We start from the raw sequence: 18,067 nt of genomic DNA, 5'->3' as shown, positions 1-18,067 counted from the left end.
CACACAGAATTCCTGCCATCTATAAGAACTGCAGCTGCTCCCACAGTGCTGCACGTGGAAGCTGTGAGTAATCACCAGCCCCTGCTCCTAAATGGCAATGCCAGAGACCCCATCTCATTGGGGAGGATTATAAACCACAGACAAGACTCACTCACTCTCTTTCCAGCTCCCCTCACACTCCTTCCTTCCTTCATCACATAACCGCAACAAAAAAGAAAGGGCAATCACCAGAGCAGCTTAGCTTTTTGGACATAGGACCATCAAATGTTCCAGCACAACCTGACCTTAAGGAACCTGGATTCAAGAGAGCTGTGCAGTTCCCAGGAGAGTGAACAAATGAAACGGCATAGAAAGCTGCCAAGAAAGCTTCCCAAGAAGAGAAATGGCAGGAGGGCTAGGTGACAGACCAGACCCTCTTATGAATTTCAGCCTGCAGTTAAACACCTTAGTAAATTATGCCACGGGAGTAGAAAAGGGGCACCCATATTCCCACTATTTAAAGGCTTGGGAAAGTGATAATGTACTGTCTTTCAGTATGCCTTCCTGGTTAATGGTGTAAAGCCCTTTCCCTTTAAAGTGGAAAAGGAGCAGGGTCTGAAGCAAACAGCCAGCAGTTTTCAATCAGAACTTGCAGTTATTGTTCTTGTCCTTATGAGGTGAGATGACCAGCAAAAGGCGGATCTGAGAGCGTTCATCTCCAAAAGCATTTGTTTGGCCTGCTAGAAAAAACAGGCATCATACCCAAATTCAAACGAGGTGTCAGCTTCTAAATCTCAGAGGAGTCTTCCACGCCCAGTAACTTTGCCACTGCCATGGAACGTGCCGAAATTCTGAGCTACGTTTGAGATCAACTTCAGCTGCACTCTGTTGGGATAGCAGAGTCTGCACTATCCCCAAGAAAAATAAAGACATAAGAACCAATCAAGATAGGTATTGATCACGCATCCACCCATCTCTGCACTGACTTACAGCCAGTTCAAATCAAAAAGGCCAAAGTTACCCCAAGGCGTCTCCAGGCACTGACAGAGACAGAAGCTCAAGGGAGGAATGGGGACACTGTTAACTGGATGCTGAACTAGACTGGTACGACCTTTTGGGAGGAAAGCCACACACTGTAGGGTTTACACAAGGAAAACACAAGACTAATAGGGGGAGAAAACATTTTTCTATGAGAGCTACATCTACAGCTGGGGAAAAAAAAAAGACGACAATTTTCAATTTTCAGAGACCAAATCCTTCCTCAAGTCCCTTAGGATCTCGTGAGTATGCCCAAAAGCTTATCTGTCCTTTTCTAACTCCATTTATCAATCAATTCCAACCTCATAAAAAATACTACCTCTCCCTGTAAACTTTGTCTCACTTACATCCTTAGGCCACCAGTGCTACAACAGCAGTACTGCTAGCAGTCTTCATGCCACACATTCTGAAGAATTTCATCATGATTATTGTCCCTCTCCTGATACCTAGGCTTCTGTGTGAAAATACAGCCCTTACACGCGTCTGCACCAGTGCACTGGGAATGTCATCAGCCCCCACCAGAAGCCAGTCTGGTCCAGCACGGGACTCCAGACACCCAGCAGAACCACTGAGCTACTGCACCGCAGATAGCTTGCACGTAACCTTTGGGTAACTGGGAACAACTACATTAACTTAGCAATAATTGGCTCCCTATGGCAGCTGTAGGTCTGTCCACAAGAATGTTGCTTTCTGCAAAAACCACTGTCCTCCCAGAGCAAAGGCGATTTCCAATGAATGCACTGCCGTATTCATACCCCCTTGAGTTCTCATACCACCACAAATAAGCAACGCTGTACTGATGGCCCAGACTCTCCTCACTCCCTGCAGTAAGTGATGACATTTGCTGGTGCTTTCTTGCATTTTCAGTGGAAAGGTTTCATCTGTTGGCAAGGAAACATACACAGTTCATTCCTGCTCTTCTCTTTAGTCTCTAAAGAACTAAGTAGCACTGATGTTATTTGTTTACTTATAGGAAAATAACAAGTTTTTCTCCAAACAATGCTTTCTCACTCAAAACAGAATTTCCTCAAAACAGGATTTTAGACTCTTTTCAGCAACCCAAGCGATTCCATTAGAAACCCTGATATAAGACTTGCTTGAAAAATATTTTCCCCAGGATTCTCTCTGTGATTTATTTTTACTGTAGAATTCTCCAAAATATCAATACACTAGATTCATACATAAAACAAAAGACTGTCTGTCGTGGTATCCCTGACCCCTGGGTCCTATAATGTAGGCTCTGCACATGAGAATATCATAGCAGTTCAAGTAATTCTCAGGAAGTCAAATCTTATAGGCGTTTGCAGGTTATCTCTGCACCTAAGTTTAGAAAGTGATGCCATCTCAGTAGCAAGTACTAAAAGGCACCAATAAGGATGCTGTGTGGTACAGCTATAGAGAATGGCATATTACAGCTGTAGAAAAAATATGGGCTCCACTAGTGCACAGCTGTATAATCGAACACAACTGACACTGACCTTAATGGCGAAGTTGCTCATCAAATTAGCTCCTTTTCGGTACACTAAATAAATTCAGACATATTCCAAGGTTTTCTTACAAATAAATGACCTGCTTTGCAAGCTGTATGAATTTTAAGTATTAACCATGAAAGAAGATGATGGTGATACTGGCTCCTGGCTACATCAGAGCAATCCTGTGAACTGAATGAAAACTTATACTCACAAGAGAGGGCAGAATTTTCTCTTAATGTATCAATTTATGCAGAATTATCTAATCATAGTGATGTGCTAAGCATCCTTAAATAACTCTTGATCAATCAAATAGAAAGTCAATCAATAAATTCAGAGCGATCCCTTTCTGTTTTATTTATAAGAATTCTTCTTACTCTCTCTTAGTAGCTATTTCTTCCTTCCATCTTCATTACCTTTTACATTTTTCATCACGTTATATGTTATTTATCTCCTTTGCCTGGTAACCAGTCCCAGTCTTTTCAAACTCTCTTCACGGGCAAGTTTTTCTCAAGTATAGGATCATTCTCATTTTCTTTCTTTGCACTGCAATTCTGCAACATCCTTTCAGAAGTGCTGCACAACACCATTCCACATAAGGAATCATTGATTTATAATGGCACTGTAACATTTCCCCTATTCTTCTTTCCCCTATCCATTATGCACCATAGCATCACATTTGCTTTGAGTGCACAGTTACACACGTTAATGCTTCCCAAGAATCTTATACTACAGGCCTGTTCATCAACGTGATTAGAATGGATATTCACTAGTAAATAACTGCATGCAGATAATCTAAAATGTTGATATCAATAGCTGGGATTCATCTTCCCTAATTTTAGCTGTCAAAAAGTTAGGAGTCTTCTCTAAGCTATACTTAAGTTCTTTCTAATATTAATGAGAAAGGCATATTCAGAGACCTACCTCATCCTGCAATAGGTGCAACAGGAGGAGATAAATTGCCCCTGAATATTTTGATCTCTCCACTCACTTTGGAGGAACACGGATACTGGTTTAGACTGAAAATCTATTGTTTTCATGACAAAAGTTAAAAGAAACGAGTTCCTCTGTCTACTCCAAGACATTACTTCTGATTTGTTCCAGCACAGACAGATCAGAACTCATGCACACATCCTTTATGCAGCTACTAAACCTCACCAGGTTCTTAACATTTAATTTGATATTTATTTATTCATCTCTGTCTAATATTTGAAATTCAAAAGAGCCGGCTCCCATATTTCTGTCCAAGATTATCCAGACAGAATGATATGCATGAGACATTGCACACACAGTCAATCTGACACATCCCATAATAGGCAGCTACATTACATGGCTTGTGAGGCTAATACATCCAGGACATATCAGCACTCCTACATATGTACTGAGCAAACACTCTGCATAGCCCATCGACCGTATGCCGGACACGGTGGATTTAACACACCTTCAGCTCAGAGAGGTGTGTGCTGTGAATGTGAAGTGTCTGCGTGTTACTCGACTACTGCACAGACTCGATCCATGCCCAGCTTCTGCAGCCACCCAGGACAGGCTGCTGGGCAGTCAGAAATCCTGCAACTGTAATATGAAAAAGAGGGAAAGCGATAGGCAACCTGTGAAAGGGAGAGTCTGCTGCTCAAAGCAGCAGAAATGTTCAGTGTGTATATTTAACATTTTTTAAAAGTGTGGGTATATGATTTTCACTTCAAAGACCCATTAAGCTATAATAAACCATTGCAAAGGATAGTCAAGGCACTTGTATTATATATACATACATGCATGTGTTTGTATACACACACGCACACACTTTTTTTTTTTAATTTGAAGCAATTAGCAGCTATTAGCTTGAGCCGCTCACTGCTAATTTGAGGCAGAGGAATACGCACAGCAGGCGGATGTCCTCACTGCGAGCCCAAGTTTCTAAACAGAGCAGCCTTGTTTATCACAGGTGGGAGCTGTGGAATGAGAAACCTCTGTAAGGCCTCATGCTAGCCTTAAAGAATTAGATGTTCCACCATACTCTCAGACACAGACGTAAAATGCCAGATTAAGAGTGTCTTTCTCAAATGTTCCTTGGAGAGCAGAGCATTTACTGACTGGAAAGCCATTGCCTCTTGTCAAATCGTGACTTACTAAGTTTCAAAAGCTACGTTCTCAGTGTTTTCTAGCAGCAGGTCTCCCCCATGATGCCAAAATGGTAGAAGGCTGGGTTTCAGTGGGGAATGAGGGGAGCTGTGGCTCCCATAGCAATCAGCCATCTCCAGAGCAGCAGAATCCCCTACTCCCAGGAGGAGGTCTGCCAACATTACTTAAGCACACACAGTTTCCATACTGCAGTCCTCCCAGCTCATAGAGATTGAGTCCTCCACCTAATCCCAGCACAGAATTATCAGCCTTCCTACTTAAACTCCCATTTCTAAGAAAATGTCACAGTAAACAGAGCAGAACTTTCTTATAACTTGGATATATTCAAGCAAAATATTCCCCCAAGGAAGTAAAATAGGAGCTTAACGTAACACAGTCTTGCTCAAAAAGGGAAGCATATGTCTCTCCTCTACCACCTGGATCCAAGCTCCATCTCATCTCATTTCCCCCTCTTCAGCATTGGTGACAAGCAGTTAACACCATCATGTCTGTAATCACTTTGTCTCCTGAGCTTTCTACGACCTGGAATCACTGCAGCCTGGCTCCCAGTTTTCACCCAAATGGCACATCTTGAGGAAGTGTTCTTCCATAGAGTACTATTCATTCTCACACTTCCACAGGTACGAAATGTGGAGAGATGGCCTTGTTCCATCCAGCCCATGTATTCTCAGAAAATCTCAAAACCAAGTAGTTTCTAATTCAATTTCTGTCACTTTCTCCTCATCTCCAAAATCATCATCAACTAGCTGACAAATTTACAGCCATCTTCCACTTTGAAATTGCCTTGTAACATCTTTTTCCAATCTCACTATTTTACCTCCTACTGCAGATCTTTGTTCGCTCCATTAGCATTACCTGACTGTCAAACCAGCATAAACCGTTCCATTTGTTAAAATGATCACTCGCACCTTTCCTTTGTTCTTCTCTGTTCTCTCCAATTCATCACTTGTATTTTCCAAGTAGCCACAACAATAGCAAGTTAGAGCTCCTGTGAAACCCATGGACCCTTACGTTCGTCAATGAATGAACTTCCAAAATATATCAGATTCACCATCTGATGAGCAGAGATACCAACTGTTTTATCCCAGACTGCACCGCCAATTTATAGCAGGCAGATACAGACTCCCAGCTCTCATGACTTGCGGTCCCATGTACTTGTCCTAAGAATATGCCTCCTCTCTTGCACAGAACAAATAACTCTCACAGGCAGAATTCATGTCACATTTGCATCAAGCCAACATACCTGGATGAAGATATATTCATCCTGAACAACAAGGGAGCTGATGTCAATGGAGCGCGAAAATGGCCCACTCCTTTTGGTCTCCGAGCACTCCTGGATCCGACAGGTCAAATAGTGGGTGTCTGTAATGGGAGAATATGCACACATGAGAAATGCTCAGACAGGAGCCTGTTGTCAGAAAACGTCACCAGCAGCTCGAAAGAAGGTCTCTGAAGGGAAGTCTTAACCTCTTCTCCAACTAGCTAGACATTATTGCATGATTTACCTCCGTCCTTTAAAACTGTAACTGCTCTCTGGAGTCAGGAATTCATCACACTTCTACACCCACCATTCCCTTCTCTGTTATGCAGATATCCCACCAGCAACTGAAGTTCAAACCATAAATGGAGGGTACAAATCATAAATGCATCAGAAAACTGATGATGAGACCATATGGAGCGGAAGAAGATTTCAAAAGCCCCCCAGGCAGAATTTATCAATTCCACTACCCTGCTGGGAATTATATCCCCATCCTCACCCTGAAATACCCTAGCCTTGGTGACTGGTGTTAATTGTGGTAGTAACACACAAGGAGGGGAAAAAAAAAAAAAAGTCCAAACCAGCACTATTAAGTTTACTTATTTTGCTGTGAAAATGGCACAAAACTATGTCTTTATAACCAACCTAGGCTAGGCATGAAAACACCATGGACTTGAAATAGCATAACTAGCTGAAGAGTCCCAACAACTGTTATATGCACCGCAAGAGGCATCAAATGCTTCTGTCTAGAGAGAAGATGAGAAGACCACCACACTAATGGGATGCCTTGTCAGTCCTTGGCATTGCTTAAGAGAAGGAATAGGACTGGGAGAAGAACAGGAAGAAGACATAAGGCAAAGGGGCAAAGGCAGACATACAGAAAGTTGCTCAGAGTGGCAAGAAGAGATGTGCTCACCTCCTGCAAGATGGCAGGGGTTATAGGGGATTAAGCGTTATTTCACTTAGGCTAAGAAAGGATCTCATGAAACAGAACAATCAAAGCACTGTGTCTCTGGATGTATGTAATCTAAATATGCCATCTCTGCCTTTCAACTGCTCTTCTGAAAACTGCGAATTAGGGAGAAAATGAAAATACAACTAAGATGACGACTGCAGTGATAAAAGGGTCATATCTTTTACACTGCGGCACTTCTACAGCCTTCTTAGATTCATGCACTTGTTCGCTTTTCTACAAAGGGTGAGAACAGACCATCAAGGAAGAAAACAGTGAGTTTATAAGGGCTGGGATGAGCCCGGTGCAGTGATTTTAGTTCACAGCTGCACTTGTTAACAAGGATCTTGTCAAACTGAGCCCAAAAGGATAAAAGGGAAGTTTAGAAGGGCAGTAACTAGCCTAACAAAGCTGCTTATAGGATTCTCCATCCCATGAAACCTGCTATTGTCCTTAGTCTGTGTCTTCCCAGTGACAGCAAAATGTGGTTCAGTGGAAAGCACTGGGGGGCATGACTGAAATCCTCCGACACTCAGCTAACTGCCTTCCCGGATTCAAAGACAAGATTCACAAACAGGCAGTCTCCCCTTCCATAGCTTTGTCCCACCATCTTAAGAATGCAAATAGAATGCAAGTCAGAGGCACTGATAAGAAGAATAATAATTTTTAAAAAGATATTGTCTAATAAAAGTCACGAACTACAATCGAGCTTTAATCTAATCAAGATTCATGCCCAGTCACATGACTGGAGGTCCATGTTTAAAGGCTGCAGACCTGGTTCTGGGTTGAGGCACTGGGAATACCAGGTTAATAAGGACTATGTGGCTGATTCACAGCAGTTGAATAAGTCTGGCGCAATGAAAACGTAGTCCCACTGATGATGCTAATGCAGCGGAAGTGTTGCTGTTGCCAGCTCAGAGTATCTGGAGGTAATTAAAGTATATGGTGAAAAATACCTGATCTAGTGACAGTGTCAAATCACTGGAGTATCGGAGTTGCACTTTCTCCCAGCGTAAAATACCAGCAGCACTAGAGAGATCGGAGTCTCAGCTAGGATAAACTAAGGTTCTTCATCAACTGACACATACACACTTGGTCCGGAGCTGCTATTTACCTCCTCAGTGTGGAATCTAAGACATCTTTGTGGTTGACAAAAGCAAATTCTCAGAAATCAAGAGGGTCTTATATACTACCATGCTACCCAAATTACTCAGCAGCCTTCACTTGTTCTTTGAGGTAGCACTAAAATTAAGCAGAACAAGGAGAAGAGGTCAGGAGCCATATTTTTAGAATCTCATTCCCTCCGGTATCTTCTCCCACACAGTTGCCTGGATATTCTTATCCCTCCAAAAAGGGGATAATTTGCTGCTGCTGAGTGACAGAATGAGAAAAGGAATAAAAAGCTGTCACAAATAAATGCAAATAAATCACTAATGTTGACATGACAACTAGCTTCCTGCCTATTGGGAAATGTGTCATTTTGAGTGTGTTACACCAGCAATCATATATACTCAAAGAATGGCACCTGATTAATATTCATGGGAAGCTGGTGGTGGTGAAGGGGCGTAGCTCACTACCCATTTTCGATCTAGTCCTTGTTTACTTATTTTCATAGATTTTACAATGCAAGGCCTATGAAAGAAAACACAGACACAAAAAAAATTATCTTCAAACCTGTCTGTCTTTGGACACAAAAATAAGTTCAAGTCTTGCCTTGCTTCCTGATGCCCCATCAAGAATGAGAAATAATTCCCTTTAAAACATATTTTAAAATCAGGTGAAAATATGACAGACTGGAAGCAAGAAACAACCCCAAGTCCCTGCTCAGGCATCTCGAAGGGTATGATCCCTTCATGAGCTATGGTCCCATTTGCAGAGCACATATTCCCATATATAGAAAATGCAGGGCCCCTCAACAAAAATGTCAATTTAAAGAGAAGAGGGCACCCTAACTTCCAAGCTGTTATCTCCCTCATCTCTGAAGGGAGTTATAACTCTTTTCAGCCCCATTTTGCACAGTGACAAAGAAAAATGACAGCCAAGCAGAGGGGCAGGTGGCATGTGCCCAAGCTATGCCTTTAAGGCCTTGTTTACCTTTCACTGGGAGGTAACTGCCTTAAGGAACGTTGGCCTCTGTATCTAGGGATTAGTTCTAATTCATGTATCATCCCATGCAATATGAGAATTAGGGGGTTTAGGTTTTGGGGGGTTTGGGGTTCTTTTTATTATGTTCAACTGCAAAAGGAGTTGAGAAGAGCTCCCTATTTCCTAGACTGCCTCAAAAACTTCTCATGCGTATAACCCAACATCCAGCTACTTTCTCAGCCCATCTGTGAATGAGGCAATACAGACATCAAGTAGCCTGGAAGGTTTCCCACATCTCAAATCCCACCATCCATACCTCCACACAAACCCGTCCCACTAACTTATCTCACATAGGATTAGGGAATGGCTGTCTCAGATGTGCAGCCATTTTCTAGCTGAGGAGCTCGAAACACCTCCCCACTGCTAATTAACAGAGTCTCCCATCTTGAGAATTTGGAGTGTATTTTCACCTCTTTTTAGAAGTGATAAAACTGAAGCAATTTCTTGAAATTAGCAGTGATAAGCTGGTGAAATAAGCCAAGCTACTAAGTATCTTCCTTGCCCTCCAGTCACAATAGCTTTGGTGGGAAGCAGGAGCACAAGAGGCTCTCTCTCACCCAAAGATGTGGGTCCCTGAAGGGAGACACTGAAACAGTCGAACTCGCCACTGTGCTGAAGGCTGCAAAGGGCAGACCTACATGCAGGTTACTGTGACTTACAGAAACACAGGACAGCAGGGGCTGCTCCTCCTCGGCAGCGTTAACAAGCCAGCTAAAAGCAGGCACAGCCAGCATGGCTAACGAGGAGAAGGGCAGCTGATGGAAATAAGTGGCATTGGCAGATTGGCTCAACTTAAGTCAGGTCCTGGTGCCAGGAAAGACTTAAAATCATAAACTGCCAGTGAAGGTTACCATGGGAGGGAGAAAAAAATAGCTGGCCTTGACAATTTTTCCCCCAAAGGAAAAGAGGATCTAGAAATGCAGAGAACTGGAGATTATTCCCCAGGAATTAGTTACCCCGTTTTATCTTTCTGGTTAGGTTTTTTCCCTATTTTCCCTTTAATTAAAATACTGTTTATTGCATTGTATCTGTGAGTGCAGAGAAGATTATCTCACTGAACATCAGAAAGTTTAATATATCTTTCCCAGGAGTGCTGGTGGGTCCTTGTGTCAGTGTATTTGTAATAGCTCCCCTGCATCCAACCCTGTCCTTGCTGCTGCCTATTACACCCAGGCAGAAGGTACAGTGCCCAAGGCTGCTACATGTTTTTATAATTTAAAAATGCAAGCCTAGATTATTATTCTGCTACAATAGCTCTGCCAAGATGTAGAAAAAATGTGAAAAACTTAATCTATTACAAAAGACAGGAACAGATTTATCAACTAGGCACTGAAATTAGCAGCATTTTGCAAATATTTAAGGAGACTAGACACTGAGGCAGATGTTTTCCGACACCCTACCATTCCTAATGACCCAACAGACAAAACCATGGGGCAAGATGTTTCGGAGGACAGACACCAGAGTGGTGAACAGGACTTCCACCTCCCAGCACCATGAGTTTATTGGTAGCCTTGACTAATTTATGGATGAATGAGACTCTTAGCATGCCCCCATCACCTGTTCCCAGCCACCAAGCATATTTTAGGTCCGGTGTCTGAATTGGTATTAGACAGGTTCTTGAGTCCCATTACTGCTAAAAGAAAGAAAAAAAAAAAAGGCAAAAGGAATCAACAAGTTCAGGAGTCTAATCTTAAATACCACTTCCCTCTCCCCCTCCCTTATTTCTTTTCTTTTTTTTTTTTTTTAAATAAAAAGCACGGAGGAAAACAGAAGAGGAAAGACAAATGCCCCCTCTAGAAGAATCATGTTCTTTTCAAGTGGCCAGGGACATTGAAGGCATGGATTCTTGTCCCTGAATTGAACGGAGCAGTGGGAATACTCAAATGTGTCTCTGTTAATGTATCAGATAAGTGAGTGAGCCACCAGACTGACCTGGGAGGCATTAAAAAAGCCTCCCTTTCCTTCTTCCCACTACTGAGGAAAACTTTCATCAGAAACTTTCTGCTCAAGAGGAAATAACTGCAGGGACCCGTTTTCCAGCAGGTGTAAGTGCCTCAGCCATTTCACTGAGAGCATGAAGGCCCATTTTGGCTACAGAGCCAGCGAGGAGAAAAGTTCGGCCTCCCATTCCTAAGTACACAGAGCTGTACCATTTCACACCAGGTGAGGCTATAGCTCTGAGGCAGCTGATGTTTTATAACACCAACTAATATCGTTTCAAGCCTTAAAAACTCTAATTGGAGCAACGCGGTTCTTTTGTGCTGTGCTTGGCTGGGAGAGGAGTCACTTTGGTGCCATCCCCCAGCGGGACGTGGGGGGGGAGCGCCCCCTGGGTCTCTCCTGTGCCTGCTGTCTGCTGGGACAATGGCTTGCCATAGGCCTCTTTTGCTGACACTACTAGTCTGACTTACAGTGAAACCTCGATACCATCAACTGCCAATGTCAAAATGCTGAATTTATACATTAAAACAAGAACAAACAGCAAATGCCCGAGCAAAAAAGACCTGAAGGAAGAGAGTTGTCTGTGAACTGGGGAGGCTTCTTTCAAGCATCCACATCCTTGACACATCCAATATTCAAATAGCTGGGTGAGCAAGTTTAAACTTAGTTCGAAAACAAACTCTATCAGCAGTTTGTTTGCTTAGTTGCTTGCTTTATGTTTTTACTTGCTTTTGGCCACTTCTCCCAGCATCCCTGTAACAGCACACACAGCAGCAAAGGCACTGAAGAAGCCTGCCTACCTTGCCCCCTCACCTGCCAGCCTGTTTTGCTTTTTCCACATATTCAACAAACAGCTGTCACCCATGAGCTTTTATTGCCTGGTTATTTATTCAGCTGCCATCACTAAATAGCAGTGGGAGGCCAATGAGTGATTTTAGAAGATCCACAGCCTCAGAGAAGCTACCCTGATAGACAGGAGCTTGTTAACACAGTATCTGGCCTATGCAGCACTTGACTAAAACAGAGAAAAGTTTGCCACCAACAAAAATGAGGTCTTTTCCTCCCAGAAATTCTCTACAACCTCAGTCCCGTGCTACTTTCCACACTGTCCCTGTAGTGCAAAAGGGACACACGTCCCATTGCTGTGTAGCAGGAGTAAAGCTGGCTCCACCCAGGAGCAGATGCACCACCATGCTGTAGTTCCTGTGAGAAATACCTAAAAAACTTTGGAGAGAGTGGTGGAAAAGGTCAACTGACTTCTAATACTTACTGCTGTCTTCGCTGGAGGTTAGTTACATCGGAATCCATTCTACTGCAAATGTGGTTAAATCCATTTCAGTGAGGGTTAAGAATTAGGTTTTTTTCTATTTTGTACATCAGATCCAGGCACCTTTCCAAGGTCTGCAATGTTTTGGTACAGAGCACCTATCCATACACCATAAGCAAAACTGAGAAACCCTTCCAATACGAGACAAAGGGTACCTGGGGCATAGGGACATTCTGGGCAGAGGAGAAGTCTGACCATAGGTGATTTCTTAAAATTCCAGGTACAACGCAGCTGTCCTGAACCCTGTGCTGCACAGTGCTGGTAGCCCTACTCCTTATGATTCATGTAAAATACACCTGAAATGGCTAAATCGGGAACAGAAAAGACGGCTCCTTAGCCCAACAGATTGTGGTTCTACACGGCCTCTCCACAGCCACAAGTCCTCCAGACTCTGAATTTCCCCCCAGGGGCTAAGGACAAGAGTATGCCTCACATCAAACTCCATGACCCACACCTTTCATATCAGTTAAAACGTAAATGGAGAGAGAAAAATGAGTAAAGTGAAATTCCATTCCCATTCCATTCTTGACTACAAGCCCACTTTTTCAGCGTTGGCTGCAGACACTCACGTCCATCAGCTGTCTGGGCTTCCATGTGCACAAGGTCAGGTTCTTTATCCAAACCGGTCACCGACCTGGGGCAGGGGAGAGACAGAGAGAAAGAAGGCAGCTGGTTAGACGAAAGGCTACAATCAGAGTGAGGGAAAACTAAACCAGTTCAAGTCTGCCTTGTGACACCTGGCATGTAGGTCCCTACCTTCTACCAACTTGTTTCCTTCGTGTTTCTACACCGCCCACTCCCGGGGGCCATATACCAACCTTTAAGATAGATACCTTCCCAGGCGCTGGTGAGTGAGTTTATATCCCTTGCCTATAAAACCAAAGCTACAATGATCATTCTTATGCGGGCAAAGCAAGCAGGTTCCAAGACCCAGTAAAGCCAGAGCTCTGTTTTAATGCTGAAGGAAAGACGAGGGCACCGCAAACTCATGCTCATAGACAGCAAATTAAAAAGGGGTTTTACTTGGGTGAATAGTGACATGAGAGACTGAGTTTCCTGACCTGCTCCTGGTTTGCTGGGCAATCTTGCTATTGTTTACCCCAATTTCCCCACCTTCAAAAGAAAACCAATAATACACATATGCATGGTGAAGTTCTGATGTTTAGAAAAATTTAAAAAAAAATAATTAAAAAAAAAAAATCAAGAAAGTATTTGTTATTCACCCCATGATTCCGTGCCATGGTCCTTGACAATCATGAAACAATGCGTGACGAGTTTCTTTAACCTCGTTGGTTAAAACCCAAGAACTTCAAGTCAAATCTTCCTGTGGATTGTTATTTTACTCCCTAAAAATGTTTTGCAAAGCACATTACAAAGATAGTTTTCCTCCCGGCAGAGGCAAAGTCAAGCCCAGAACAGAAATGTTATTATTAGTGTCCTGGTTGATAAGAATCACTGGGAGATGAACATTTAGTCCTAGCAATGGCTGGCAGGGGAAAAAAAAAAATCCATAGATGTCCACGTGATTTATGGGGCTGCTTCTCCTGAGTTAACCAAGGGGTTAGATTAAAAAGGGACAACGACAAAAATCAGTTTCTAATTTGGTGGAAGCTGAATTTGATACAGTAGATTGTAAATAATAGATTCCCTCTGAGCCAGCCAACGTTCACAATTCCCTAATGTTCTGAAAGACTTTTATCACAATCTTTTGCTGCTTTCATCCTTGGGGCATCAACAGCTAAAACATTTTAAAAAAAAAAAAAAAGAAGAAAAAAGAACAAACAAAATACAGATGCTCTGATAAATTTTTGTGGATCTCACAAAAAACATAGCGATTGAAGCAATGACAGATATACGAATGTGCCGGAGTTCAGCTAAGATCAGCCAGTGCTGCAAATGCCAAAACAACTACATTATGACCCACGGCGTAGGTAACTGAAACTGGCACTGCTTGTTAACTAGAGCACCGCATCAATAGCGAGTCCATTCACACCACACTGTGAATTGTGGCCAAAAAAACCCAACGCAACAAAAAAAAAAAAGCTGCACCAGCAGAGCTTTCATCATTCTACTGCCAGTGAGAAATAGTCTGGTCCTTAATCGCTACCATCAGTTTCAGGGTGATCCCACGAGGAAGAAAGTGCCGTTTGTTACCGGTAAGGATGCCAGAACGGGCCTGAGTCCCTGCGACCATGTAATTATTGGGGTCAAATCCTCCAAATATCTGGACATAGTTAAAAGTGACAGTAGGACAAACAGAAATTCCTTAAAATATCAGTGAAAAACACTATGGTGTGCAGCAATATTATTTCCCAATATATAGGGAAAGGGCACACATCTTTCTAGTCCACAGCTGAAGTTTTCTGCGTTTTTCCCATAAGTAGCCATAAATGCTTTAATTCCAGCTGTTCAGCAATCATGACCCTTGCCTATGACATGCCAATCAGGACAGAGGTACGTGCTTACCAACATATCTATCCATCACAACTTCATCAAATAGAGGGTAATTTCAGCTCTTTTAGGTACAGATGGGGAATACATTAGGAACCTGCCCTGCAGCTCTTCCTAACAGGCTTAAATCCAGCCTTCACCCTGGAGGCTGCACTCTCCAGGCTTCCTTCTGGAAGCGAGACACCAGCCTTCTACCCAGAGCCATTGGCTGTGTCCTGACACCACGATGCCAGGCTGCCTCACCTGCTCCCCACGACACCTCCTGGGTCCCTCTCCTCCAGATGAAGGGGGCACTGTGCTTCCACTCCCACCAATGGGGCAAACCTACTCCTGGTCCAGCTAATGAGAAACATCAGTACAAGGCCTGCCACAACAATATCCATTTTAAAAAGGGCTGTAATTCAAAAAAACCTAAGCCATTTCCAAACAAAATCCCAAATACTCATTATCATTGTGTGTTTGCATACACAAGCTCTGTGGATCAACTCCACTTATAATGCCTATTATGTGAGTACCAGGGGATGACAAGAGTCTCCTGAAACATGTCATTCTAGCTTGAAGTTCCTTCCCAGTGCCATCTACTTGTTTCCTTAATTAGTTCTGACAAGCCTGATGGTTCTTTTCAGAACGATGAGGATGAAAAAAGGACCAGCATACAGCACTCCTCTAGTACTCCTCTGCTCGCTGAATACCATACTTCAAGTGGAAAAGCTCACAAAGCAATCTCCTGCAACCCAAAAGCAAGACAAGCTCCTGTTATCTGCAGGCAGATAACAAGCCTGTAAAGTAACGCATTGGTCATCCTTCCTTCTCCCAAACCAAGTCGCTTTCTTATATCAAAGACTCTGATTGCAAAACAAATCCCCAATCAATGCTGCTGCTTCTTCATGCCTTGCCGCACGTCTGTTCCCACTGGCAAAGAACAGAGCTTTGCTTTGCAGTGTTCTGACTCCTGAATGCGGGTATTTTCAGTAAATGGTCTCTCATCATTTGTCTGGAGAAGCTTTACATGACGAATGCAAAAAAGTCAGGCTGTGGAAAGAGCAAGATGTGAATGGAGGTCATGGAGCACAGCTGCAAAAACGCACACACAGATTGTAAAGCTGTTCCTTTATCCCATGCAGTAATTTCTCTGGTCTAGAGAACTCACTACAACAACCTCTCAGGTCTGGTGATACAGGAGCAGCAATAAAAGCAGATGCCTTCACAGCCTCACATTTTCTCATGCATTATCTCTCTTGAAGAGCATTTGGAGGATGCACTGCACAAAACTATTTGAGCAACTAAAGTACAATGAGGACAGATGTCAGCATCCCCTGACTTGTGTGTACTCTACAACCACGTGGAGACCACAGAGTGGGGTGGCTGGGAAGGGATTTCATGGTGCTCTGGCTGGCAAACAGCTCTGTTTCAGAGGCTTACAAATACAAGAGTATTTAAAAACACTCAGAAGCCTAAGCTCACCTTGAAAACAGATTTCCTGCCGCGTGGTCACACCTCAGGCTCCACGCACAGCTCAACTCTGTGTTTTGAATGTGCACAAACTCCAGACAGGAGAAACTAAACAAAGGTCCCCAAAATGCACCCATGCATGCTGCTGCCTTGGATGGCCATGGGGGGGAAAAAGGGCACTCTCGCTGTAAGAAACCGTGCTAACTCAACATTCTCCACCATCCCATTTCATTTATCACCACTCGGATGAGAAAATGCCGAGAGGATGCAGGCAGAAGTGACAGGAAAGGTCATTTTTTTCCTGCTGACACATTCCCTGCCTGCTGCAAAGGCAGTTTTTGAAACGTGGAGCCTGCAGCCAGTATTGCAGCTGGCACATTGGCCAATTAAGAATTCAAACTCTCTCTGAATCTCATTAGGAAGGAAGCAATGGTTACTTTTTCTCTGTGTTCTGCTGCTTTTCTTTTTTGTTCTCATGGTGGCTCTTGGTTTTCACAATATCTTTCCTCCCTTCATTTCAGAAGAGGATTGCGTGTTCTTGAAAGCTGAAGGATGGATAGGATCCTGGCAAGATATTTATCTCTGTCTTGAGGGAAGAGCAATATGCATGGATGCACACTTATTTGGCCACTCTGCTAATACTTCCTCTCTGACCGAGAGGGAGCGCAAGCAAGAAAGGGCAAGGAAAACACAGTATTCTGCGTTGTAAGTAGCTATTCCTGAAATACTTCCATATAAGACTCTGTGTAGTTCAAAAGGAAAAATGCTAGCATATGCAAAGAAAGGGAAAAAGAAACATGCAGACTCTCTGGGTTACCTGCACACCTCAGCTTACTGTTTCTACCAACTCTACTGCCTTTCCACGGAATAAACCATTTTTACATTTTTTTCTACCCATTTTCCGGACATCAGGCATTTAATGACGAAAGACAGCACTGTTAGTTAGCTACTCTAGCATCTTAGATAAAAAATGCCGAGCAATTCAGACTGCCTGCTATTGATCCTTGCTCCCTAAACCATCAATAGAGACTACGAGATGCTCTATTCCTCCATCTCCTGGACCCATTAGCTTGGGAGGCGGGAGCGGGTATCAAGGGACATGAGCAACATTTGTGTTAAGGATTTACAGCAAGGTGAAAAATCATGTCACAGGGATCAGGCCTTCAAGCTCCGTCTGGAATCAGCTGGATTGAGCTTCTTGCCAGTGTGTGCCTGGTTTCTGACCAGTGAAGATGGCATTCACCAGCTCTGGCTTTGAAAACAAAATCAGAACTTTTACAATGGATTGAGACTTTCCCAAGATGCCAACTTGGAAACTCATTTTTGCAGGTTGGGATGTCAGACTGAAGGCAATTGTCACTGCTTATGTAAAGAGACAGATGGAGACTACTTAGCAGAATGTTGTGCAGTAGATAAGGGCTGGAAATGGGAAGGAACAAGGCACATTTATCGTGCAATAATATGTAAAGGGGGAAAAAACACATCCTCTTGCTGCAGGCAACTGCATTCAAATTAGTGGATGTTGCCAATTAGTCTACCGCAATTTTGATTGTATCCTGCCCCAGAAGTGAATAAACACTTCTGCGTGGTATCCGGAAAGCAGAGCATGGGACTGACTAATCCAAGCAACAAAAGGACCATGTCTACAGGGGGGTATGGGAGCAGAAACTGGTCCATACAATTCTTGCTCAACTGATGTGGATCTTTTCACATAGCACCATTGCTAAATTATACATACCTTTCCAACATGGACAACAGCCAACAGGCTGCCTTCTCCATCTGATGCGGCATCACGTTTGTCTAGTCAGGTATCAATAACTGCAGTTACCTTAAGACGGTCAAGGGGATTCTGTGTATTCATCTGCTATTTACTGCAGTCAAGTCTAAAACTAGCTCCATCGGGCATTAACTCTGCG

General features: G+C 43.2%; 1 protein-coding gene across 1 annotated transcript in view; it reads right to left on the bottom strand.

Moving 5' to 3' along the window:
* Window positions 1-18,067, bottom strand: part of SORCS3 (sortilin related VPS10 domain containing receptor 3) — a 303,634-nt gene that overhangs the window by 77,759 nt on the left and 207,808 nt on the right. Inside the window, exons 6-7 of the mRNA XM_074591880.1 lie at window positions 12,818-12,882; window positions 5,869-5,987 (exon numbers count right to left, since the gene is read on the bottom strand). Coding sequence (XP_074447981.1) covers window positions 5,869-5,987; window positions 12,818-12,882 — 184 coding nt within the window. The remainder of the gene's footprint in view (window positions 1-5,868; window positions 5,988-12,817; window positions 12,883-18,067) is intronic.

Source organism: Larus michahellis, chromosome 6 (genome assembly GCF_964199755.1).
Source record: "Larus michahellis chromosome 6, bLarMic1.1, whole genome shotgun sequence".
NCBI classification, from domain to species: Eukaryota; Metazoa; Chordata; class Aves; order Charadriiformes; family Laridae; genus Larus; species Larus michahellis.
This window is presented reverse-complemented; position numbering and strand designations above follow the sequence as displayed.